At 40.0% G+C, this 27,784-nt stretch overlaps 1 protein-coding gene across 1 annotated transcript; it reads right to left on the reverse strand.

The window, feature by feature from the left end:
* Positions 1-14: 14 nt before the first annotated feature.
* On the reverse strand, positions 15-18,754 carry MRPS18A (mitochondrial ribosomal protein S18A). Its single transcript, XM_074237053.1, has 6 exons — positions 18,618-18,754; positions 7,861-7,892; positions 6,807-6,914; positions 4,111-4,234; positions 3,570-3,639; positions 15-430 (listed from the first exon to the last, which is right to left on the reverse strand). The coding sequence occupies exons 1-6, from the start codon at positions 18,730-18,732 to the stop codon at positions 286-288; spliced, it is 594 nt and encodes a 197-aa protein (XP_074093154.1). The 5' UTR covers positions 18,733-18,754; the 3' UTR covers positions 15-285.
* Between the last annotated feature and the right edge of the window lie 9,030 nt (positions 18,755-27,784).

Genomic DNA, 27,784 nt, shown 5'->3' on the forward strand with positions numbered 1-27,784 from the left:
AAGCATACACCAAGTGGTTTAGCAAATGTCTTCTTTTTCGAGTAATATATCACCAAAATCAAGGGTTTGATCACAGCTGATCATTATGACAGTTGATAATGACCTTCTCTTCACTAACAGTTGCTTTTAGAGTCCACGATGACACAAGTAGTTCTATTAGAATCAGGATCATGTTGTAGCTTTTCCTTTATCCACATTTTGGTTAGAAATAATCTTTTGAAGACATTTGGATCTTCAGCAGTTCTAGGTTGGCCAAGATTATAGAAACCAATCCCTTTCCTCCCTTCAGTGGTACAATACTAGGGGTTTGCCTGTATAGCTGATGTTATCCTTAAGTAGGGGGGAGCCCACAGCCATTCGAACTTTGTTCCATTTTGGGCCTTTTTTTAAGATGGGCTTGACAGAACGGGGAGCCCAACGTGTCAGGTACCTGTAGAGGGATGTAGAGAATATAGTTTAATGAAGACTTGCAGGGAATTTTTTCATTTTGAGTACAGTATGGATAAAATCTTGGATCTTGATTCTAACCAACCTGAACTATAGAGAATAGGGGGACTAGTTTTTCCACTGTTACTATGGTCAATCAAATTCAACTGCCCTACCACAACTTGACACATTTGAAGGGTAGGGAGGGAACACTTCTGGGCTTCCTGGGAGTAAGCAGCTGAGCATGCTGTCAACAAATGGGATTCCTGACTGCTGTAGCTGCTGAGTGTGTGGCTGGGGTCAGAATCAGCAGGCAACATAGGGTCACATACTTGACCTCTATGAATTGTCATTGTTTGTGTGTATATGTAGAAGAGCAGGAGGAGGAGGAGGGAAAAAGCAGCCACTCAGATTCTAAGTCATTCTTTTTTGGCCTCGACCACAGAAAAAGGAGAGGCTGATATAAGTGCTTGGGCAAAAAAAAGCCTTCACTTTTACTCATTTGGCTCAGAGAGTTGCTAGAGCTCCAGGGGCAGCTCCCTTGGGTAGTCATAGCCTGTGTTTAACCTCTGAGCCCCCTCCCTGAGGAGGAATAAGAGCCAAAGGGTGGGAATTATGGGTGCAGACTGGCTGGGGAAGTTCCTACAACTCTTAGGGAGGAGAGTAACTCTAAGCAAAGTAACACTTTGGCCTCTTTTGTGAAGAGGAGAGCCAGGACTGTTGATTACGGGAAAAGTGGCTTATGACAGAGGGGTTAAGGCTTGCTTCGTCAAGAATGAAACTTGGGTCACAGCCTGCTCTAGAGGTTCAGCAATGGCAAAGTCTAGTCTCCCCAGAAAGGGCCCCAGTCATGCCTGGAAAGCCCTGGCCCCTACTCAACATGCTTGCCTCACCCAGTTATGCTCAAAGCCCCTCAATTGATCTATTTCAACTGTACTCCACTGACCTCTGGCTCCTTGAAGATGAGAGTTCTTTCCTACTTTGTGCCCTTCAAAGAGGGGAAAAAGGGGAGCCCTCCAAAATGTAAGAACAGGATCTAAGCACTGAGATGGCCCCAAGGACTAATCCTGGGGGAACCAAGAAACCAGCAGAAGAACCTGCTTATTATATACCAAGGAGAAGAGCTGGACATGGAGGTAAAGTTCCTTGGGCAAGAATACTTTATTTTAGCCATTCTAAATTTTAACAACTCCCTTGATTATATTTCTGTTTAGACTGCACAGGAAAAAGAGATAAAATCAGGGAAAAAAATGTAATGTGTACTGTTATCCACTATAGGAAGCAACCCAAGCAAATCATGAAGGATAATCAGTTTCTCTGGTGTTTGGCCCAAAGCTATTCTTTCTCCCTTTGCCCTAGAAGTATCTGACCTGAGAGTGAAGTTCCAGCTAGCCTTGGGCCTAGTATAAGTGCCACAGAGAATAGCCAGCTGGCAAGGAGAATGGCTGGACATGCTCCAAAAAGCTCTCTGGGAACAGCCAAACTCCAGGAACAATCCCAAGTTCTCATCTCAGATCAGTACCTTCCCATCTCCTTTTGTAGTGAAGTAATTATGGATGGGAAAAGGTAAAGCTCAGACACATTATGGAATCTCCTTTGATCCTCAAATCAAGCTGGTCTTAAGGCTCAAGGAGATCTTGTACCCCTACCTTGTAAGGGAAGTTTCAATTTCCTCTGTGTCCACCCTTTTAGCAATCCTATATAGTCCCTATGCCATCAATTTTGTGTCACATTAAAGGACACCAGATTTTAAGGGAAGGCATCCTTGCCTCTCTTCAAAGGCTTTGATAACAAGATGAATTGTGTCCTTGGGCTGACTGTTGTCTTTTACAAAGCCAAAAGGAAGTGAGGTCTTTCCCCAAATACTACACATAGCAAATACAGATAGGGCCATTTGTTCGCATGTATCTATCCAATGTCCTCTCCAGGCTGTTGGTGGATTCCTTAAGCTTTCTATGTGGGAGGCATAGGTGGAAGTGGGCTTGGTGTCAAGGTAGCTTTACTTCCAGCAGCAATACAAAGCACCCCAAATAGCACCATGTTCCAGGCATCTCCACTCTACATCTCTTCCCCACCCCCAACTTTCCACAACAGCAGAAATATACTGACTTGTTTTCTTGCTGTTTCAGTTACCCAGATGCATTTTCAGGCAATGAGAGGTGAGGAAGCTTAAAAGGCAGGGGTCTTGTTTTGTGAAAATCCTTAGCTGACCCTGATAACACATACTCTTTAACTGAGTGACCCACCAGCAGCAGCATGAGGGCAGGGGTAGAGATTAGGGAGAAAAGGACACAGTTGTGTTGGAGATAATTGGAGAAAACTCCAAAACATCTCTGTATCAATGCACCTACGACAAAGAAACATCACAGGGCTGGAGGCAGGATTAAGTGATAGAGTGGGTCATGTTCCAGAGCTTGCCCTCCCATTTAAGTAGCCAGTCCCCACATAGCCCAGCCTTCCCATAGTCACATCTAGAGTCACACCAGGACCACAAGTCTTGAGGCTTGTCTACCATTTTTTACGTATTTTTGCCCTTTAGTAACCCTCAGAGCTGAGAGAGAGCAAGAATATTAAAAGTTCAGAAAACTACTCTGGCATCCTCATGGCAACAGTGTGCGATGCTATTAACACCTCCTAATGCCCAAAAAGTAAGGATAGGTGACAGGATGTTACTTTTAGCTTTAATTCTTACTCTTCCTAAGTTCTCTTATGGAAAGAAAGAGGAGGAATCCCAGGGGTCTTTCTGTCACCGGTACTCCAGGCCAAATGGAGTGTTAGTGATATAAACTGCAGCTGAGTGGCAGAAGGGAAAAGATGGAAAACAGAACAGAACTCTGTGTCCCAGAATATGAGGTTGATGACTGGCTATGCTGCTATTAGAGACATATGTAGCCTCTGCTTTCCTCAGCCAGGGGCCTCTTTAAGCAAATGTTTTATAATCCATATAGCCACTGCTGGTTATACAGTTAAAGTTGAGGGGCCATGTAGTAATTAAATGATACATTCAGGATCTTATATGGAATTGGGTCCACTGAAGGTGGAAGTTTAATGGAGTAATTAAATGGATGTCAGAGGAGTAAAATCACTTATCTGGAGGTCCATAGCTGTAGTAATCAGTCTTGACTGGTACCCAGTTCACTCACCTATTGAGTTGCGGTTTTTTCTTGGGAACAATTCCTTCAGGAAGCTTAGGTCTATGATTAGGAAGCAGACCTAGATAAAGCAAAGTGTGTGTGTCAGGGAAGCTACCATATAGCTCCTTCAGCAATTCCTGAGATAAGGTCAAGTTAAATTATGAAGGTAGCAGTCTGGTTAATAATATCCTTCAGTAACTGCTTACTGTTTTCATGGGCAGCTAGGTAGCAAAATAGATAGAATGACTGGCCTGAAGTCAGGAAGCCTCATCTTAGTGTGTGTCTGAGGCCAGATTTAAACTCTTAACTGGGTGGCCTTGGGCAAGTCATTTAACCTTGTATGTCTAAGTTCCTCATCTGTAAAATGAGCTCAACCCCTCCAGTATCTTCTACTAAGAAAATTTCAAATGGGATCACAAAGAATCAAATGATTGAAAAGGAACAACAAAATCTTTCATTGCAGCTAAATATGGACTACTGTTGGATATATTATGCCTTCCCTATACTACTATTTTTCAGTTCTTGAGGTAGGAAAAGAGGAGTAAACTACCTGACCGGTGAGCCATCTTCACACACTCCTCTACTTTTCGATGCTCTTCCAAGCACAGACCTGTGATTCTCCGGGGCAGCATTCCCCCATGAGGTCGAATGAACTGACTCAACAAAAGCACATCCTGTAAGGCATGGAAAAAGAAGGCAGGGCAGAATAGGACAATCAGTAGAGGTTACTGTCATTCAGATTTCCATCTTCGAAGATGTATGATAAGACATTAGAAATCTATCCACTGCTATTGTATCTACAACCCAGACCTCTGAGGACAGGAATGAGTCAGGCCCAATCCCAAATGGCAACTAGAGAGTGTAAATCCTATTAACAAGGCCAAGAGTCCTGAGCTCTTTACTCTAGGGCTATCTTTCAAAAATAAAAGGCCAATTCTATTCAACATGGCAGAGGTAAGAATGTTTTTAGGAACTAAAGTATCACTATAATTTTTATGGACTTAAATGCCAAAAAGGGCATTTCAGCAGAAATCAAAATGACAGTACATGAAATGGTTAATCTCCATTTCAAACCATTTGCTTTAAAATCAGAAAATTTAAAAAATCCATATATTTCAAAACTATTCTGTCTATGCTTCTTTCTGAATTTTTCCATGTTTTCAATGACCCTCTGTTTTGGTACATCACTATTGCTAACCCTCTTCCCCCAATTAAACCTAGAGGAAAAAAACAAAAGCATTTTTATCTCCTAACAAGCATAGTCAGCATAAATCCACACAGTGATCAAGGTCAAAAATCTATCTTTGTCTTTACCTATTATCCTGCCTATTAATATATTTCATCATCAATCTTTGAGAGATATGATCATTGTCATTAAATAAAAGATGTTAAGCCCAAGACTTTCAAGTTGTTTTCTTTGCATTGCTGTTACAGCTTAAATTATTTTCTTTATTTTGCTCACTTTTTTTATTTTTATTTTTTGCAAGGCAATGGGGTTAAGTGGCTTGCCCAAGGCCACATGGCTAGGTCATTATTAAGTGTCTGAGGCCGGATTTGAACTCAGGTACTCCTGACTCCAAGGCCAGTGCTCTATCCACTGTGCCACCTAGCCACCTTTGCTCACTTTATTCTTAAGAGTTAATTTTATTCTTTTGCTAAAGCACCACTCTATATGAAGGATCTCTTTTCCTAGATGGAGAAAGAGAAAAAGAGGGAGTGAATGTGAGTTTGACATATTGCTGTCCCATTAGCATGGAGGAAACCAGGACCACCTCTGCAATCAAAAGATGACACACTAGGGCATACACAGCAAGACATGCCTGTCATGTCTGTATTAGGCTTGTTCAGCTTCCCAGGTTGCTTTAGAGAGAACAAGAACCAGACATAAGACAGGAAGCCATCCTGGAATCTTAAGTAGGTGGGAAAATGCCGTGAAAACACAAAGTAGGGTTAAATAAAATTTACCCCTCCACCCCTCCTCTAGGGGCCTGGCACACCAACCTCAGCAGTCATGTTCCATGAAATTAACTTAGTCAGAAGCCAAGCTGTGTAACAGCAGATTTGTTTTAATCACTGGACTACTCCTGAGGGACACAGGCCCCCAAATTCCCACCCCTGTAATCTTCAGCATCTGATGAAAACAATTTGGATTGGATTATTATGGGCTAATAAGCCCAACTCATAGCCCCAACCCCTGCAAGCACTGCTGAGTGAACTGACAGCTCTATATCTGAAGCTTATTCCGAGTGGAGGGGGTGATAGCAAAAACAAATTTAGCCTTCACCTCAAAGAGGGATTGGGTTTCTTCTGAAGGATAAACAAAGCCAAGTATGGGTTGTACATTTCCTGGAAAAGCTAGTGTGTAGAGTGCCCCTGGGGCACTAATGCCTATGTTTGGTGGCTGGGCAGGTGTGGGCTCTCACCTTCCTCTGAAGCTACTGCATCAGCATATGGTGCTGAGTAGCATCATAACCCTAGTGTCAAACATGTACCATAAGCAGCCAATGCTAGGCAACACTTAACAGGAGGGCCTGGCATTTCAGTTGGGTTATAAAGCTGCTTACTCCAGGTAGTCCTAACCACCCAGGGGAATCATTTGGATCATTTTGTTCAGGCCTCATGTATATATGCTACATATAACTGGTTTGTGTTTTTCCTGGCCATTTTTCATTCCCCAGAAGAGGCCAAGGAATATTTAGCTCAGTTTAAACCTGTAGGATGCATTTTTTTTCCAGGTTTAGCATCTTGTGGAGTTAAAAGAAGTCCAGAATCCATATCACCTCCCATGTCATGTAAAACTCAAAAAGTGATAAGCAAGGCAGTTTTCCTTAAAGATGTGATCTGTCATCAACTTCCCCACCTCCTCCAGAAGTAGTTGCTTTTGAAGTGACAGAGGTATCAGGGACCAAGGAAAAATAACCTAGCTGAAGGACAACCCAGAGCAGTAGTTAAAAACACTCCTGGACAGAAAGGAAGGTTCTTTTTAAGTGAAGTGGAAATATTCTAACTCAAACTAGTCTCCTCAAACATAAGTCATGGGAGAAACTCAAAGAGGAAACACAACCAACATAGGAAGGGCAAGAGTGAAGAACCCAGGTATCCCTAATCTCTAGTCAAACCTTAAACCAAACTTTCTCCTCTCTAGATTTAGCAGCAAGAAGCCAACAAGAGGACCAAGTCACACTTAACAGTAGTGTACCTGTGGTGAATTCTCTTTGCGCTAACCTCATCAGAAAGTGCACTTACCACATAGTTATACTTATGCTTCAGATTCCAGCGACAGATTGGGCACTGACCGGAGGGGTTAGGGGGCTCTGGTGCTGCCTTGGAAGTTTCTATGATTCGACCTTCAATCTAAGAAGCAGGAAGGGAGAGATCAAGTTCTGAACCAAATACAGGTAACAGCAGACAAGGAAATGGTCAGAAGGGAAAAGGGGCTGTAATTGGAAGTCTGAGTGAGGCTAAGGCATGGCAGGACATAAGGAAAGACTTCTCAACAGAGACTGCTGAAGCACAAGACTGTGTGATGAATTTCAGATCCAGTGCCATGCATGCCTGCCTTTTACAGATTCCCTTCTAAAGAAAGCTTTTCACATCTCTCAACTTGGTGGTTTTGGGTCTTCAGAATGAATATCCTACTCCATAACTGAAGAGGGGCAAAAGAAGGAGACACCCAGAGAGGTGTTGGATCATCAAGCAATGACACACAGGCAAAATCTCTATTTTGGTGGGTTCAAGGTTCTTTCTCCAAAGGGGTCCAGTTGCAGAACAGATTAAAAAAAAAAAAAAGAATCTTGGTCTTAATGACTAATAAGAGTAGGTCCAAACATAAGTACCCCCCCAAATTTAAATAATGGACAGGCCAAAGATCTGACAGAAAGAAAATGTGCATAAATTATATGATTCCCTAACTGTACTACTACAAAAACAGCTTAGTCCCTTTAGGGAAAGGAGCTGAAGTATAGATTTCTGACTCAATCAAATTAGTGACTCTCTAATTCACTGCCTCAGTTTCTTTTTCTAAAAACTGAAAATTCCAGTGTCAATGAAGACCTCAGAGACTTTGTAATTCAAAGGACAATATGAACCCTGACTATTATCAAGTAACACCAACTCCTTCCAAGGCTAGAGACTTTCTGACCAAGGCATGACAATCCCCAGCTAGAAACATGCAGGTTCCAGGAGATACAATCCCAGAAGATAGGCCCTGAGCTGGTTTGAGGCTCTCTTCTAATAATGTAATGACTCAGCAATTCCCAGAATGAGCGTAGTTCCAATTGGCCAATGCTATGATACTTACAATAGTTGTCTTCCCTTCTTGGATCTCCACCACTACAGAGAGAAAGGAGAAAAGTGAGGTCAGCTGTTTAATAAGTAACAGAAAAAGTTTAAAATCACAGGGCTCAAATTTTATACACGCAGAAAGTAGAACATAGATCTTGTGAGTTCCCATGGGTCTATCCAGGGAAACTCTAAAAAGAGAATGTTTATAGAATTTGCCTATGGTTCCCACTTTGGGATTTTAAGAGATTATGGTTCCTACCCAGTCTTCCTTGAATTTTTCCTTTCCCTTTAAAAAGCTGATAAGATTTCTTTAGGTCTTTCCAAACTGAAATTCATTTAGCTCTCTATCCAGAAGCCCTTTATTTTTGCCAATTCCTCACTTTGATACAACAGATTCTAAAGGTTTGGGGGATGGCTTATATTGCTACCCTTCACAAATATCATTCTTTACAGTAACATCATTGAAAAAAACTTGAGTAATTATCTCATGGCATAGGGCCCTTTACAAAGAAAATTATAGAAAAATGGTCCATAGCCTCTGAGAGTTTGCAAAATTTAACTAATGGCCAAGAGTCAAGGACTGGACTTGCTCCTGGCAGGCCCATAGTAAGTACATACTCACGAAAGAAGATTATGCTAACATTGAGAGAAAGGTTACTAGGACCTTGAAGAACAAGAACAGGTTAGCAATATTTTTAGTTTCCCAGATGGTTCTATCACTTTGAAGAATGCTACTTATACAGGTAAGACAGGAGTAAGAGAGAAGTTCTTCTATACCAAAACTCCACAAACTCCATACCAACTCAGTAGGGTCCCTGTAAGATTTGGGGGACTAATGACCAATTATCTGACCTTGCTGAAAAAAAAAAGATTAGGATGAGCTGACTGAAGGGTGAGTTTAGCAAAGCCAAAAGGAATACTGAACTAACAATCCTCCCTTATATTTCCATAGCAATCTTAAGGTTTAAGTAACCTTTAAGAAAGGTTTTAAGTCAGACTGGTAATATGATTTACCCATAATCTCACTGTGGGTCAGAACTACAATTTAAATAGAGGTTTTGTGATTATACAACTTCAGGCAACCTATTCAATTAGGTGATAACAGGAGTCTTTTTTTGTTCTCTCCTTGAAATGGTCCCATTCATTTGGATTAAACTATTTTTTAAAGTCCCTTTATCTTTCCAAGAAAAATTTTGGACATATAATCTAGATTGTTAAATATAGTTCAGTCTAATGTGTCACTGTATATGTGTACATTTATAAATATGTATATGTATATATGTATATATGTGTGTATATATATATATATCCACACTTAATTGTAGCCTGGGGAGGGAAGGAGGAAAATAAAGAAAAGGTACACAGTAAAAAAAAAACAACAAAAGAAAACCTACAAGAAAGCAAGGAAAAGCTGGGCAGCTTTGAAAATAATGTGTAGTATTTATCATATAGATTTTCTTGAAATGGAAATCTATTGTCTTATATTAATCCTTTTTAAATGTTCTGTTGTGTCTATGGCAATATTTTCCCCCTTTCTCATTTTATATTTAAATTTAAAATAAATTGAAAAAAATTCCCCAAAAATATGCATTGGGGAAAAAAGTGAGACTATCATAACCCAACTAAAAACCTAGGATGCTACCAGGAATCTCTTAGCTCAAAGACTCCTATATAAAAGGAAACAGAAACTACCTAAAGAGTTGTTACTCCTTTTCTCTCTAGCCCAGACTATTCAGATAGGTTCATTTACCCCACAATTTCTATCTTCAGATTTAGCACCAGAGGCTTAAGCAGTATTACCGATCAGAATAGTTTTATAGTTTGTTTAGAGAACATTTCAGAATCTGATCCAACTTCTGATAAACACACGACCAGAAAGGAATGGAACTCAACTAGCCCATGGGTTTGGAGCAGAAGAGCACAACTACAGAGTTGGTGGAAAACACAAGATTCATTGAACAATGACATAATAGCAAACAGGATTTCAACAAGAAAAGGGCATCTTCTTTGGCCCAGTACAGGACTGAATGAAAACAAGATCCCATAGAAAACCTGTAGATGTACAAGTTAAGATGAAGGGAAGATGAGACAAATCATGGATAACAGGTTGGGGGGTGAGCTTGGGCCTGTTTCTGAGAACCATAATGGGAAACAAAAGGAGACCAATTAGGGTACCACCCAACTCAGAGCAAAGCACAATGCACTGAAACAAAAATTGGATAAACATGTGTTCCCTTGTCTATGGAGGCACTTGGGTCCCAACCATGAGGTAAACAACCCTAACAAAACACACACCACTTACGGCAATGAACCAAATCCTGAAGTCATCCTATTGGCCCCTGGAAAAGAGATCAAAGCACATGGCAAGCTTCACTGTTCTTGAGATTCCCACACAGCAAAGGCAAGCCAATAAATTATCTTACTATAGGCAAATGGGTAAAACAACAGATACTTATCTACTATAGGCAAATGGGTAAAACCAGCAGACAGATACTTATCTAAGAGACAATTTGTCAAACCATAAGTGACCTTTGATAGGGGAGGTGTCTCAGTGGAGGGGAAAAGGGCTAGACTGGAGACTGGAAAAAGCCCAGAGAGGTATTTTGTAACTATTAAAAAATGAGATGGAAATCGAATATTTCTGAGACATTCATTACCCAACGCAAAAACTGTCAGAACCAAACAAAACCTGAGATCCAGTTTGCTTCTGGCTGCTATTCCATTTACTGCCCATTCAAGGTGAATGGGGGAAGGGCAAAGAAAGGAAAGGACTGAGAATTAGAAACTTATGGATAAAAGGCTTAAGATAGTATTTTCTGTGTATTTCACATCTGCTAGGATGTGACTGTTAAAGGAACACAGAAGGATTATGACAGGACAATTCTCTAAAGTTAAACTTATAACCAAAAATGTTCTTTTAAAGGACTTCTCAATATGACTAGGTGTTAATCATGCACATTAAATGATATGCCATAAAAATAATTTTCCCCACTGTACCACATAGGGTAAATAATTACAGAGACAAACTCTACAGTCCTTGCCCTGGAGGGTGAAAGGGAAGTAAAACAAATAAATACAATGGTGCCTCCCTATCAAGGAATCCAAGTGTAGACTCTAAAGGTCATAGTGCTGTGGTAAATAAACTACAAGGAGGGGTCCAAAATGAATCAAATTATACCAAATGACAAATGGTGAGGCTCCAAATGAACATAAACAGGAGTCACACTCAAATAGAATTACCAACTGCAACTGTATACACTCTTAAGTGCTTAGTTTCAGAACTAGTAAAGTCAGTCAAATAGCATTTCTGAAGCACGACAATTCACTAAGCATTGGAGACACAAAGTTCCTGTTCTTAAAGAACTCAGTCTAGTGAGGAAAACAAATGTGTAAATAATTCTATACAAACAAGATATACACAGGATGAAATGGTGTTTTGGAGGGAAGTCAAGGAGATTCAGGAAGACTGGGAAAGGTTTCCCTAAGGGGGACTTGAAAGTCTCCAGCGAAGCCCAAAGGTAGAAATGAGAGAAAAATCAGTGAAAAGCAAAAAGGAGTAAGGAATCCAGGATGATGCCTAGGTGTGGGCCTGAAGGACTAGGAGAATGGCATTACATTTTATAGTAACAGGGTAGGTTGGAGGTGGGGAGAGTTAAGAAGAAAGATAATGAAGCTCTATTTGAACCTTGATTAATTTAAGACATCTATAGGGATTTTATGTTTGAGATATCTGAAAGACTGGAGAAAATCAAAGAGGCAGAAGCACGATATATTTGAGAATCATCAGAATAGAGATTGCAATTAAATCCATGGGGGTTGATGAGAGCATGAAGTGAAATCAAGAATTGGGAGATTTTATGGAAATTGCAGCCAACACCTAGGTTAGACTAAGTTTAAATAAAGATAAAGTCTGAAGTAGTTTTGTAATCTAGGAAGGCAAATAATTTGGTTGAGGGAGAACACTTTAGGTGTGAAAATGGGCATTTGTTGAGAAAAGGTGATTATTTCAATGAACAGCAAGCAGGTTAAGATTAAAACTAAGAACATAGTTGGAGGTGTGATGAATGGATGAAAAAAGTCATTTATTAAATACTAATGCCAGGTACCATAAGCAAGCTAGATAGTTCCTGCCTTCATATGATAAGGTAAGACATTTTCAGAAGTTTGGGGAAGGGGGTGGCTAGGTGGCACAGTGGATAGAGCAATGGCCCTGAAGTCAGGAGGACCTGAGTTCAAATCCAGCCTCAGACACTTAATAATTACCTAGCTGTGTGGCCTTCGGCAAGCCACTTAGCCCCATTTGCCTTGCAAAAATCTAACCCCCCCCCAAAATAATAATAATAATATAAACTCCTCCTTGAGCCTAGCCTTTAAAATTCCCTAAAAAAAGGTTAAAACTGCACATGCATAACCTACATCAAATTGTTTGCCTTCTCAATAAGGGAGTTAGGGGAGGGAAGGAGGAATTAAAAGTTTTAAAATATTAGTATTTTATTTTCCCCAATTAAATTAAAAAACAATTAAAATTTCTTAAAAAAATTTCAGTTCCAAATTCTTCCCCCCCCACCGCAGAGGTAATTTGCTATAGGTTAAACATGTGCACTCATGTAATATTTCCATGTAAGTCATCTTATGAAAGAAAATACAATCCAAAAAACCCAAGAAAAATAAAGAAAAGTATGGTTGGATGTATAGTTTTTTCTCTGGAGATGAATATTATTTTTCATCATAAGTTCTTCAGAACTATCTTGGATCACTGTATTGCTGAGAATAACCAAGTCTTTAGCAGTTGACCATCATACTGCTGTGGCTACATACAAGGTTCTCCTGGTACTGCTCATTTCACTTTGCATAATTCACCTAAGTCTTTCCAAGTTTTTCTGAGAGCATCCTACTCATTTCTTATACCACAGTAGTGTTTCAACACAATCATATACGAAACTTGGAACTCAAAATTAAAAAAAAAAAAGAATGTAGAGGGGACAATTAGGTGGCTTAGTGGATTTGGAATCCAAGGCAAATTACTTCTTAATCCTGATTGCCCCTCCATGTTAAAAATGGTTTTTACATGTAATAAGGGAAAAATAAAATGCAAGGTTCGTGAATAAAATGTACAATTTTCTCTCACCCTAGCAGGTTTTTCTTTTCATTCATTTATAACATTAAGGAAGAAACAAAGTATAAGAAAGCAATATCAGACAATAAGGTATCAGTTGTTTTTTTTCCCTAAATTAAAGTCCTTCCACAGTTCTTTCTCTGGATACCGATGGTATTCCCCATTGCAGACAGCCCTAAATTGTCCCTGATTGTTGCACTGTTGGAAGGAGCAAATCCATCAAGGTTGATCATCGCCCCCATGTTTATGCTCAATAACTCTTGAACTGATCACCTTTGTATTTGAAGTCCTCTGGAATCATGACTGGTTATTCCACTGTTCAGAATTTTTAAGATTTTCAAAGTTATTTGTCTTTATAATATTGTTGTCATTCTCCTGTTTGTTTTATTTTTTATTTCTTACTGCATCAAATTATCTAAGTCTTTCCAGGTTTCTCTGAAATCACTCCCACCTTTGTCAAAGTTAATAATTTTTACAGCCTGGCAAATTGGCTAGTCGAAATTCTCAATCCATAACTGAAGATTATGGGTTTGAAATTTCTATCTCTCTAATTGTTTTTAACAATCACAGGAAGATGGATGATTAGAATTTGGGAAATCTGGCTTGTTATCTTTGTGAGAACTAAATAGGTTTCTGGTATTTGTTAACTATTACATCAGGTACAAGATAGCCATCTTGTTTAAAACAAGATAGCAATATATATAAGGATGACATATTTGCCACAAAAGTGTAACCATATTTACTGGCCACCAAAAGTTTTAAGGATCCCTTTGTTTCTTGTTAATGTATAAATTACCCCCCCCCCTTCTTTCTCTCTGGTACAGGTAGTCACCTTGGATAGATGGCTGCTAATTTAAAGGTTTCATGGTAAATCTTGGAGATAAATCTTTGTCTTGTCTAACTTTCATTGTTTAATTACAGATTATTATAGTTAACACTATCATTTGTTATAAATAGTATTTCATCATATTTATATATCACAGCATATGAGGGAGTTAGCTGGTACAGTGGTTAGAGTACCAGCCCTGGAATCAGGAAAACCTGATTTCAAATCTGGCTTTAGAAAATCGACACCTACTAGCTGTGTGATCTTGGGGTAAGTCACTTAGCCCTTACTGCTAGCATTCAAGACTCGGATTGTCTTGATTCATATCTAGCTATCCAGATAGCTCTGGAGGAGAAAGTGAGGCTAATGACTTAGCAAAGCACTCCCTCAGTCAAATCCAATTCATTTGCATGTCATGACATCACCTCCCTGATGATGATCTTCAAGAATGAAGGAAAAAAATTTTAAATAAAGGGAAAAAAAATGAAGGACAAACATTGGCCTTTTTAAGCTAAGGTCTTTCTTAGGTCTCAGTTTGACTGATAAAACATTCACTCAGTAATTAAGGCTAGGTTAAGAGAGAGAGAGAGAGAGAGAGATGAGGCCAACAAAGATCACTTTTACCAAGCCCTCTTTCCTCACACCTCCAATCAAATTGGAAAGGCAAGACCCTCATTTTTCAGAAAGAAAAGCATAGAAGAGCTTCCTTTGTATTAAAAAAAAAATCAGTATGGGAGAGAAAGACCCTCAGGATTTCAGGCCAAAACAGAAACAATTGCTATTTACATTTACTTTAAGCCTACCAGGACCCAAACAAGAAGAAAGGTTGTTGTGTTTGTCTGTTCTTCATTTCAGAGAAGACCATGACTCAGGGAGGTGATACCATGGCATGTAAGTGAAATGAATTTAAGTCAGGGTGTGGTGCCAAGTCTCTAGCTTCACTTTCTCCTCCAGAGCCATCTGGGTCCAGGGGTTGGACATGATTTGGTATAACTGGAGATGGCTCTTGAGAACAAAGGACAATTAACAACACCACTACACTTTATTTAGCCATTTCCCATTTAGTGGGCATACTCTCAGTTTTCAAATCTTTGCAACTCAAAAATAACTACTATAAATATTTTTGCACCTTCTAAGAGGTTGTTTTGCTTAGGACTAGTCCCTCCCTTAATCTACTCTCTTATTCTTTTACTCTCTTCTTTTGTTTCCCTATGGTTTCCAGGTTGAGTAAAGTATATTTCCATATTCAATTATGTGTGGATTTTCTCCTTCTTTGGGGAAGTCACTTAATCGGACTGCCTTGCTTAAACCCCCCCAAAAAAACAAACACATAACAATAAACTTTTGGGTTCCTCAGGTCCCTTGCCTCTCTAAACTTTGCATGACCTTGACAGTCAACCAAACAATAAACATATTTATTAAGCACCCTCTAGGTGCCAAGCACAGTACTAAATACTAGAGATGAAAAAAATTCCTACCCTCAAGGAGCTTACAATCTCTAATGGGGAAACTGTGTAAACAAGTATTTAAAAAGAAAACTATAAACAAGATAAATAGAAAGTAATCAGTTTATCCTTATAACTGTTTGCTCATGTTTTTAATGTTTCTCTTGCTTCCTGTTTTTTTCCCACTTCAAAATGTCTACCTATCCTGATCATCAGAATGCTTGGAAGTCCTCTATTTCATTAAATGTTCATTTTCCTCTCTGTAGGAATATACTCAGCTTTGCTGGATAAGTTATTCTTGGCTAAACATCCTTTGCCATTTGGAATATGGTCATGTGTGACCCTGATTGTGGCTTCTGGTACCTGAATTTTTTCTTTCTGGATGCTTGAAGTATATTTTTATTTTGATCTGGAAATATGGACTTTGGCTATGTTGTTGCTATAAGTTTTTTTTTTTTTTAAAGAAAATGACAAGTGTTTTCTTCCTATTCCCACTTTACCCCAGGCTTCTAAGACATCTGGAGAGGTTTTTTTTTTTTTAATGATTTCTTCAAATGTGATGCCTAGGCTCTAATTTTAGTCATTCCAGGAGGTTCAAAGACTTCTTGATTCCCTTCAATCTAATTTTTAGATCAGTTATTTTTGCTATGAAATCACTTTCTCCTCTGGAACCACTTGGGTGGTTTGGTGTGTAAACAAATATATAAAAAGCAAACTGTAAACAACTATTTTCCCCTAGTCTTTTGTCTTTATTTTAACATTTCTTGTGGTCTTATGGAATCATTAACTTCTGTTTGGTCCATTCTAATTTTCATTGAGTTTGTTGCTTGGGTAATGTTCTGTACCTGTTGTGTCAATTAGTTAAGCCCCTTTCAAATTCTTCCATGGCTTTCATTTCTTCTTCATTTTTACCTGCTAGTGTTCACCCATCATCTATAAATAAAATTTAAAACCTCATTTTATCTTTTTCAGGAATTCTAGATGAATTTGTGCACAAGCTGTGGTTTTTGAAGAAGCTTTTGCTTGCAGATGTATTGGAGTCAATCTCTTTTGAGTTTGTATCTTGAGGATCCCAGTCATCATCACAGCTTTTTAATGATATTATTCCTTTTTTTGTATGCTTATTTTTCCAGTCTACTTCAAGAATTCAATCTTTATGTGAAGGTCAGGTTTTGTATATTTCTGGAACAAATGTCAGGGCTGAGTTTGTCACCTATAGGACCTTGCTGCAGTATTCTTGGGGATACTGAGTGTTGTGTTATTCCAGCATAAGGCAAGGGCAGCTCAAGCTGAGGACCTGAAAGCTTTCAATGCTCCCAACATGGCTGATCCTGGGTGGTCTGATTGTTACCCCCAATCTGAGCTTCTGTTGTCTCTTATCTCATTTTGAAACTGATGCTTGTGGATATTCCTCATCTCTACTAAGAGATTGCTGGGAGACTGCTGATTCAGTGACAAAGCTGAAGGTTTCCCTTTGGACTTGGATTCCTGCCCTGATTATTGTCTTGAATCAGAAAAAAAGTGGGAGGGCTGATCTAAGACTCCACTATTCCTGAGGTCAAGACCTACAAAGGTGCTCCTTGTTACCAGCCTAGTGGTTCAAGATTCACCCTAGAATAACACTCTCATCTGTGATCCTAATAAAAGGCACTCTTCTTGTCCTAGTATACAGTCTCTCCCTAAACTAATAAAGTAGTTTCTAGATATATCTTATCCTTAGATAGGATTTAGATCTGTCTCCCTTTTTCAAGTAAGGCTGGAAAAGTGATAACTGCAATTTTTTAAAAAAGATTTTTGTGATTGTGATCTAAAAATCCTTTATTTTTAGTTGTTGTTGTTTTTTTGTTTTTGCAAAGCAATGGGGTTAAGTGGCTTGCCCAAGGCCACACAGCTAGGTAATTATTAAGTGTCTGAGACTGGATTTGAACCCAGGTACTGCTGACTCCAAGGCCAGTGCTTTATCCACTGTGCCACCTAGCTACCCCTAAAAATCCTTTATTTATTTATTTTTTTTCAAATCCTTTATTTAATGATGTATCCTCAGTAAATGTTTTCTGAGAGAATTGTGAGAACAGGTAGATAAGAGAGAAAGCAATTAAATGAACCAAACTTTTCATGAAGAGGAGGGTAACAAAGATTCCCCTCTTCCACATTTTTTTTTTTTTTTAGTTTTTGCAAGGCAATGGAGTTAAGTGGCTTGCCCAAGGCCACACAACTAGGTAATTTATTAAGTGTCTGAGGCTGGATTTGAACTCAGGGGCTGGTGCTCTATCCACTGCACCACCTAGCTGCCCCATACATAATTCTTTTTTAATCTTGCTTTGTCCTTATGGGGTATTTTCAAATATATTAGGGTGAGTTCAGTAATCCATGTAATATTAACATTACATGATTAAGTTTTTTTTAATTCCTTGGAAAGAATTATCAATAATATTAATAATCATTTTCTAATTCTTTGGATAAGAAAAAATCTTTTTCAGCAAAGGAAGTTTTAGAATTTTATAATCTACACGCAACACTATGCTTATGCATTAGTTGGGCTGATCAAGCTACGAAGGCAGTTAAGTTTCATATCTGTGTTACTTTTTTTAGCAACATAGGGTAGTAAAGGAAAAAAAATCACCCTGAATTGAGTTCAAATCTTGACTCTGCTACTACTTATAAATGTGGTGATCTGGCTAAGTCATTCAACCACTTCAATTTCCTAAACTGTAAAATGAGGGCACTGGTTTAGATAATTCAATCAATAAATAAATCATTCAGTGGACGAAGAAAGAAAATGAAAAAGACTTGGTCCTCAGAGAGTTTACATGAGGGGTGCGGGGAAGGTAAAATGCCAGGCCCTCCTTCCCAGGGAGCAGCTCCATCATGCTTCTTCCCAGTGACGGGTGCCGTGTTCTCTCTGATGCTTGCCGGTGTCCTGGCTGTCTTTCCACAGGCGGGCATTCACTTCAGTGCTCATTTTGTGTGCCAAGGAGCCGCTCGCGGGTCTCCCAAGCAGACCCTTCCCCTCTGGGAGAGCTGGAGGCCCTGGGCCGCACGCGGGCCAAGGACCCCCCTGGCCTGCAGGAATCCCTCGTGGAGGCAGCAGCAAAGCTCGGAGACTAGCATGCCACCCTTCATTGCTCCGAGGAAGCAAAGGCCGAAGGAAGCACGAGCGCCCGGGCCCGGCGTGGCTGGTTCCAGGGGAGAAGCCCCCCGGGAGGGGGCACAGACCCGGGCGGGCCTCGGGGAGGCGGCAAACGCGCCAGAGTCGGGGTCCGGGCGCCCCTGCCTAACCCGGCGGGTGACTCCGCAGGGGCACACGTGACCCCGGCCTGAGGAAGGGGCGGGAGGAGCGCTCCAAGAGGCGGTGACCCTGCACAGAGGTCAAGTCCGGCACTCACCTTCTCGGAGACCCCGGGCCGGAGGCCGGCTGCCTCGAGCCGGGCCCTCTAGGAAACCTCGGACCAGCCTCCCGCATCCGGGCCAGAGAGTCCGGAAAGCCGCCATCGGGAACATCACCCGGCACCGCCTCGCTCCTGCGCTTCTTCCGCTTCCGGGGCAGCCTGCACGCAGTCGCGCTGACGCCGCGGCGTCCCTCGGCATGGGGGCCGCCATCTTGGTTGCTGCTTGGGGTGGGGGTGGGGAGACCAGGGCCAGAAGCCGGCGGCGCCCGCCCTTGTTCCTCTTCTAGGGCGGGCCAGGCACTGCCCACCAGCCCCCGGTTAGGCCACAGCCACGCTTACCCGATCTCCGAATGTTTTGTCTGGGAAGGAGGGGCAGCTAGGTGGCGCCGAGTTCAAATGCGACCTTGGCCCAGTCACTTAACCCTGACTGCCTCGCGTCCAGGGCCATCTCCAGCCGTCCTGATGCCTATCTGGACCCAGATGGCCCTGGAGGAGAAAGTGAGGCTGGTGACTTAGCACAGCCCCCTCCCTCAAATTCAGCTGTCCTGGCATCACCGCCCTGATGCCATGGTCTTCTTCCAAAATGATTTGACTGAGGTGGGCGGCCACATGGCGCAGTGGAGAGAGCACCCGCCCTGGAGTCAGGAGGACCCGGGTTCAAATGCGACCTCGGACACTTACTAATGACCTACTGTGTGGCCTTGGGGAAGCCACTTAACCCCATTGCCTTGCAAAAGACCTAAAAAAAAAAATTCAACACCAGATAGAAGAATATTGAAGTCTGAATAATTCTCATCTGAGAGTCAAAGTCAAAAAGTTTTATAGGTTCTAGAAAGTAATTACTGTTGCTGTCGGTGGGCTTTTTCTCTTGACTTGGGCAATTACTTGAGCAGTAGCAGCTGTTTACATCTAGGCCAGCTGTGTAGAACACTGCACATACATCCCCAAACCCGCCAGTTATAGTCAGTTTGACAAAACTGCCTGGAAGAGTAATTGCAACTGTCCATTTCAGCACTAGAAGCTATATAGTGCTTCCAAGATTTGTAAAGAACTCTATATGTGGTATTACTTGCACAAAAAAGTACTCGACTTGAGAGTCAGGAAGATCTGAGTTCAGAAAAGGGGTCTTAAGTGTGTTCCGATTGTCTGACCCTGAGGATACCTCAGTCTATGTCGGTTTGCTCCTCTATAAAACGTAAATAATGGAACCTAGCGCTCAGGGTTGTTGTGAATCCTAAATGACACGATCCTTGTAAAACAAATATTAATCTTCCTACAACCCTGTAAGGTAGGTGGTATTATTATCCCCATTTTATAGATGGGGCAGAGAGAAGTGACTTGCTAAGGGTCAGGTAGCTAATATATACAAATGTACACTTTTTGTATTTTCCTGTTTGTTAAATTAAAGGAAGGACTTACAGATAAATAGCTCACATTTATTTGGTACTTTTAAACTTTACAGAGTGCTTAATACATTATCTAATTTGATCCTCACCACAATTCTGTAAAGTGACTGCTGTTATCCTCATTTTAATGATGTAGTAATTAAGACTCACAGAGGTTAAGGGACTTGTCCAAGATTATACAGGTGGCAAATATTTGATGTGGGCTCCAGGACTTTAACCATTTCTCTCCAAAGACACCAAACTTTTCATACTCTTTGATTCAGTGATACCACTGAACTGAAATGAGGTCAAAGAAAAAAAAGGTTTCATTTGTACCCAAATATTTAGAGTACTTTTTATGGGAGCAAAAAATGGAAACAGAGTGGGGGTTCATTGATGAATGACTGACTGAACAAATTATGATGCATAAATGTAATGGAATATTGTTGTACCACAAGAAATGAATAAGAAGTTCAGAGAAACTTGGGTAGACATGTAATAATATAAAATAAAATTAGCAGAATCGGGAGAACATAATGCTACTATATTACTACAATACTACTATGTTATATATGAAAACAACACTGAAAGGCAGCCAAACTCAGCTTAATTACAATAATCAAAAATGATCCTCAAGAATAGATAATGAGGGGCAGCTAGGTGGCATAGTGAATAGAGCACTGGCCCTGGAGTCAGGAGGTCCTGAATTCAAATATGGCCTCAGATGCTTAATAATTAGTTGTAGGGGCAGCCAGGTGGTGCCCTGGAGTCAGGAGTATCTGGGTTCAAATCTGGTCTCAGACTTTTAATAATTACCTAGCTGTGTGGCCTTGGGCAAACCATTTAACCCCATTTGCCTTGCAAAAACCTGAAAAAAAAGAATAGATAATGAAAGGTGGAGGAGGGAGAGCAATAGGTGCAAACTGTTGTAAAGAATGCCAGATGTTGTTTTACTTAATTGTGTTTCTTTGTTACAAGGAGGAGGTCCATTTTAGGAGGTGGTAGAAATATATTGAGTAAAACAAAAAGTCCTCAATAAAACTGAAAAAAAAAATAAGAAAGACTGTGTGCTTTACCTTTAACAAGTGAATAGCAACCTTGTCCATTGCAGTTGACCAGAGTTTTGTCTTACTGGGCCTAGTCATAATGTGTATATTATGTTTCTGCTTTTAGCACTCATTATCCTTTCATGCAAGAATCCCCTTATTTTTTGAATTTTTCATATTTATCCTTCATTATGGCCACTTATATATAAATGTGGTGGTGGTAATGATGATGATGATGATGATGATGATGATGATGGTTCACTCCCTGAGAAAATCTTTCATCCACCCCTTCTTATGAGCAGCCCAACTCCCTTTTCCCTCCACCCCTTTTCCCAAGGAGACCAGCCTTTAATCCACCCCTTGTTCTGAAATTTCTCTATCTCCTAATTCTCTGGAGATAACAATTACGAATCAAACCTTTCCATGATTATAATAAGGGAAAAACCTGACAGGGATAGGCCCAGAGGTGATGTTTTTGCTCAGAATGTTTTAAAACTTAGGACAGAAGTTGTCTGTTCTTGCTGCTGTTCCCACAATTGAGACCGAAGGAGCAGCCAAGAACAGAGGCAGTAACTAGCAAAGTCTATGACTTGGAGTTGAGGGGTGAGAGGAGGGTTGGCCGTGAAGAGACATAGTCTTCCAACCTTCCTCTCTCTTCTCAGGAAGCCAAGGGTCAGAGCCAAGAGCTCACACAGATGTCAGGAAGGAGGTAGTTGAGGTACTGACTGAGTAGAGGGTGAGGGAAGCAGTCTGGAGAGGGAGTAGCAGCGGAGGGGAAAGCTAAGGCTGCGGTGGGGGACATAGGAGAGAAACAGGGGAAAGGACTGGCAGGCTGAGGTGATTGCTGATGTTTGCTTTCCTCCCAATTAATGCGGTTTCCCTACCAACTCCCTGCTGGTCAACCTTAATAACCAAACGCCAGCGTATCCTGTCCAGTTGGGGAGCTCAGAATGTTTCAACAGTGTACAGCCTCTAAGAGGGGTCTGGTTTCATTTTCATACCCTTCCCTCTTTGCTCCCCTCCCAGGAAAGGACAGTAGCCACACTGATGAGTGAGGAGGGACTGCAGCTTGAAGGCTGGTGGGGAGGGGCTCTCCCTGATTGCCAGAGTCCTCCTCGCATCACTGCACACCACTGGCTTGCTAGCCTCACCTTGGTTTCCCACGACCTCATAAACTTAAAGCACCACCCAAAGGGACCATTCCCTGCCTGGGCTGGGAACTTCCAGACAGAATCCTGGAATGGACTTTGCTCTGCTTGATTAAAAGACTGCAACATGCAGGTGTCCCTTCTTCCTGAAAAAAGAAAAAGAAAAAAAAAATGATGTCAATAGAAGAATTTATAAATTGAATTATTGGCAATGTCAGTTTATAAATTTAATTATCTTTTCCATATGTCATAAGGTCACTTCAAAGATGTTTTAGCTTTCATTCTTTTCTTCAGTGTCCAGAGGTGCCTAATACTTTCACTCAAATTCTGTCCTTACTTCAAGCTTCCTCTGTCAAGTACCTTTTATAAAATTTGTAAACAAATAAACCACCAGAGTACCTCCCATAATGAATCCTTTTATAAGATGAATAATCACCCCATAAAATATATGATTCTTAAATTTGGGTCAGGGAGGCTAGATAATTCTAAGAATTATAGAAAATGAGAATTGGAGAAATCAGAGTCATTTTGTCTAAACAGTGCTGGTATAGCATAGGTACTTCATAAATACTTGTTGACTGATAGAAAACTCAAACATACTCACTTCCATGTCAATGAAAGGCCTGAAAGACAGAAAGGTAGAGAGCTATGAAACAGGGAGGTGAGCATAAAAGACCTGGAGGGTCCCTTTCCTATGCCCACCCTCGTCTCTCTACCCTCCACCAAGTTAGGCCTAAAGAGTGAAGTCCTAGGAAACACTAATGAGTCTCCCTTAGGTGGGAGAGACAGAGGTGGCATGTTACAGCTACCTGATTCTGGGCATCTGACCTCCATATTTAGGAAATGGAGATAGTGATATGGGTAGTAACTACCTTAAGATTTCTTAAGATTTATAAGCCTTAGTGAGCTATATGTTTGAGTTATGATCATTGCTGTTATTCTCTGGCATTAAATAGCACTGATGAAGAGGAGAGGGAAGACTGTCCTATGTACGTCATGGGAACACTTAGTTAAGATATACCACAGTGCACTCCAGTGCTTACCACATTTTGTTAGACTCAGATTCATTGCAAAGAGTATGGAGGGGATCAATATAATCCTGCTAAGAGATCGTTTTCCCTCAAAACCCAAACAATCCCTAGTCACTATAGTCAACATAGAGGAGAAATCTGTTCTCATGTCTGGGGATAGATGAGGAGGGTAAGAAAGGGAAGATGGACTTGAATGACCTTGAAGTCCTTTCAAGCCTAAAAACTTCCCAGATATCATTGCCCCCCAGAGTCCAAATATCAGGGAGTAGGTTAGGAACAAATAAAGGAGTGTTAGCTCTTTGAACTTACAGTAATGTACCATTTGGTAGAATAATGCTAAAGTAAGTATCCCAGATAGCCAGTCAGACAATAGATGTTCTGTCCTAAGAATTCCCAAGTTCAAAGCCTTTGGGAGTCAAATGCATTTACAGAGAACTAAAAGGCATATTTTAGAGTATATTTTTTCAATTTTTTTCCAATTATTCAATTAAGTATTAACTACATACTACATAGTCTTGTTATTAAGAGGAGTGTAGAGTAGAGAGCTGGGTCAGTAAGAACTGGGTTCAAGTTCTACTTTGGACTCTCAGTGAACCTACCTTCTCAAAACTCCAGATCATGCATTTTAGAACAGGTATAAACCTGGAGAAGAATTTCCCAGAACTCCCAGCTTTGTGTTCTTTATAAACTTGATAACTCTACCATCTATATGCTTTTATTCAAAACAGCACCAAACTCAGATCCCTGGGACAACTTGGAGGTAAGGTAGATTGAGCACCCGGAGTCCAGAAGACCTGAGTTCAAAATTGCCTCAATTTCCTCTGTAAAATAAGGGAAAAAACACCCACTTCACAGGGTGATTTTGAGGATCAAATAAAATATTTGCCAAATGTGCTTAGCATAGTATATGGCACATATATCCTCCTCCTCTTCCCCTTGAACCACTGATGACTACTCATTCAACCTCTAACTTTCAAATTTATCTCACTTGTTTGTGATTTTTTCTAACCTTTTCTCTGGTCTCTTCTATGGATTAAAAAATTGTCAATGACTTTTTATTTTTTTCCTTTTTGTTTATGACTGTTCTTTCCTTAGGCCTCCTCTCCCCATTAAAAAGTAAAAGAAAGATAAGACTTGTCCAATAAGTTTGCATAGTTAAGAAAAATATTCCCACACTGGTATGTCCAAAAGTATATGTTTCATTTTTCTCATTTGGTCCAATTCCTCTTTACTAGGAGATAGGTAACATGCTTTGTCATCAGTCCTCTGGAATTGCTGTTGGTCATTGCATTAGAATTCTAAATTCTCTTGAAGTTTTTTTTCTTTATAATGTTGTCATTGTGTCATAAGCTGTTCTTGTCAAATAAGATCACTCTATGTGATCCTGGATTGTTTCCTTTTCTAGATATTCACTAACCATCTTTTAAATGATTATAGAATTTCACCAGGAATCCTTTAGGTTTACTTGTCAAATTAAATTGAATATTTATCAAAAATGTGTTATTGGGGTGGATAAGTCAGGAGTTCCTGAGTTGGAGTCTGACCTCAGGCACTTAATAATTATCTAGCTGGCCTTGGGCAGGCCACTTAACCCCATTTGCCTTGAAAAAAACCCTAAAAACAAAAAAAAAAATGTGTTATTTGCAAAATTCTTGGGATACAAAGTTGAAAAAACTATCCTTGTCTTTGAGGCACTTTTGATCTGATGGGTTTATAGAATAGGTATCAAAAAAGATATTAGCATGTTTTAGGGACAGCAAAATATCATAAAAAAATCTGAAAGCACTGTGGTATAGGAGAACCATGGAAGCCTAGAATTGAGCTTTGAAGGGAGAGGAGGAAATATTGAGGGAGCATATGCTAATCATTGAGGATGGAGTGGGCAAATTCATAGAATTGGGATAATTCAGGACAGGCTGGGAAATATGTAACATTACAGAATCTTGAGCTTTTAACGTTGGGGGAAAAAAAAACCTTCAGCTTAGCCTTTATCCTAAAAGGAACTGCCATGTCACTATATCCATTAAGTAGTCTTTTAACTTTTGCTCCAAGACCTATAATGGATTAGCTCTGAAGGCCGCACATTCCTCAGATGGATAATTGTTTTGTTGATTAATTGGTTCAGTTGTATCTGGCTCTTTGTGATCCTATTTGGGGTTTTCTTGCCATTTCCACCTCAAGCTCATTTTACAGATGAAGAAACTGAGGCCAGCAAAGTTATGTGAGTTGCCCAGGGTCTCAAAGCTAGTAACTTTCTGAGGTTAGATTTGAACTCATGAAGTCTTCCTAATTTGAATCTAAGCCCTGTACCACCTAACTGCCTACCTTTGTTAATTGTTAGAAAGTTGTTTTTTTTCTGTCACCAAGCCTAAATTTGTCTCTTTTTTAATTTCTACCCATTGCTTCTAGTTCTACTAGTTCCTTTGGGAACAAACAAAACTTTATTTCCTCTCATATGATAGTTTTTCAAATACCTCTGTATAGCTACAGATTGGTTGAAACAAAGAGCATATGAAAGAAAGTAGTATGAACTCATACTAGAAAGATTGCAGTCATATTAAAAAGAATCTTAAATTCTAGACTAAGAATTTATATTTATACTTTATCCTATAAACAATAAAGAAAATACTATGGTAACATGGAAAAGAGTATTGATTTCAATGTAGAGGACCTGAATTCAAACCTCAGCTTTGCTGTTCACTTCCTTTTTGACCAAGTCAATTATTAGCTTCTTTGGACCCCAGTTGTTCATTCACAAAATGAGAAAGTTGAACTATGTGACTTCTAAGGTCCCTTCCAGCTTTAAATCTTTGGTCCAGAAGGAACCACAAGAACTGAGGGAAGTTAATAGTCAGATCTGTGTATTAGGAAATAGATTTGAGAGGGTAGAAATCAAGAAGCAAGAGATTAAAGGATAGCTGGTTGGAAAGGTCAGCAGAAGCTGACTAATTTAGTGGTGTTCAACTCAAATAGAAACAGAAGTCACTAAATAGAATATAAAAACTGCTGTATTCTCTGTGATCTACTATACTTTTATTTATTAAATATTTCCCAATTATATTTAATTACAACTGTAATTAAAATTACATTTTAATCTGTTAGGCATAATAGATTCTTTAGGGGAGGGACAGAGGGAAGGCAAAGAAAGGAAGGAAGGAAAGGAAGAATGAAAAAGGAAGGAAGGAGCTGTGTTGCTGAACTGGAACTGAAGGGGCATCTAGGTGGCGTAGTGGATAGCCCCTCCCCCATCAGGAATACCTGAGTTCAAATCCAACCTCAGACACTTAATAATTACCTAGCTGTGTGGCCTCGGGCAAGTCACTTAACTCAATTTGCCTTGCAAAAACCTAAAGAAAAAAAAAGAACTGGAACTGAAGCCCTGGAGAGCAATAAATGGACAGATTTAGAAGTCATCTGAATGGAACTGATAAAAGAAGGTTTATAAGAAGGTAAGATCATCAGAGGAGATAGTATAGAGATGGAAGAGAAATGTTCCTCCAGAAATAATCTTTATAGATGCTATAATTAGGGAGCTAGAGGGAAGAAGATAAATCAGTACAGGTTGAAAGGGAATAGTCAGACTGGAGGAAGATGAGAAAAAAATAGTATAGAAGGGAGGAGAGTGTTTTCAAGTGGAGTTGAGTGGTCAATAGTATCAGAGCTCGGAGGTACTTTAGAGGTTATTTAGTGTAACTCTTATTTTAATTAGCTTTTATCTAGCACTTTAAGGTTGCAAAGGGCTTTACAAATATTATCCTGTTTTATCCTCACAGCAACCCTGGAAAATAGGTGCTATTATTATTCCCATTTCACAGATGAATAAACCAAGGGCAAACAAATGAAGTGACTTGTCCAGGGTCACACAGCTAAGAAGTGTTTGAGGCTGAATTTGAATCCATCTACTTGACTTCATCTCCAATGTGCTGTCCACTTTACTACTATATTATTATTTTTTTCTTTTTTGCAAGGCAATGGGGTTAAAGTGACTTGCCCGAGGTCACACAGCTAGGTAGCTATTAAGTGTCTAAGGTCAAATTTGAACCATTGGATTTCGGGATTAAACTCATCTTTTGACTGAGATCTTGCTGTTCAAGGATTTACAGCCTTATAGTTACAAAATCAAAAGGTGATAATCAAATGAAATAACATTTAAAGCAATTTGTCAGCCACAGAATGGCCATTTACTAGCTGGTACTATATCCATAAAGTCAATAACTATATCTTATCTACATTTTCTATCTCTCCCCAGAACATAGCATTTATTAATCTATACATAGTAGGTACCTATGAATTGAATAACTGATCTGACTCCCTGGAGTCAGGAGTATCTGAGTTCAAATCTGGCCTCAGACACTTAATAATTACCTAGTTGTGTGGCCTCGGGTAAGCCACTTAACCCCATTGCCTTACAAAAAAAAAAAGGAAGAGACAGAGAGAGAGATGGGGGGGAGGGTGGAATAGTCAATGCATTAGGATTTCAGAGGAGACAAGAAGAGACAGAATCTAGGGCATAAGTAGAGTATTAGATTAGCTTTGGCAAGGAAAAAAGCCCAT

Source organism: Macrotis lagotis, chromosome 5 (assembly GCF_037893015.1).
Source record: "Macrotis lagotis isolate mMagLag1 chromosome 5, bilby.v1.9.chrom.fasta, whole genome shotgun sequence".
In the NCBI taxonomy this organism is placed as follows: domain Eukaryota; kingdom Metazoa; phylum Chordata; class Mammalia; order Peramelemorphia; family Peramelidae; genus Macrotis; species Macrotis lagotis.

What these genes read in the sequence shown, in the direction of transcription:
- MRPS18A (XM_074237053.1), bottom strand. Translation starts at nt 18,732, where the DNA reads ATGTTCCCGATGGCGGCTTTCCGGACTCTCTGGCCCGGATGCGGGAGG. An exon ending in GGCCCGGGGTCTCCGAGAAG is followed by an intron (nt 7,893 to 18,617) that starts GTGAGTGCCGGA and finishes TTCTCTCTGTAG; the next exon opens with TGGTGGAGATCCAAGAAGGG. An exon ending in GAAGATGGCTCACCGGTCAG is followed by an intron (nt 3,640 to 4,110) that starts GTAGTTTACTCC and finishes TGCTTTATCTAG; the next exon opens with GTCTGCTTCCTAATCATAGA.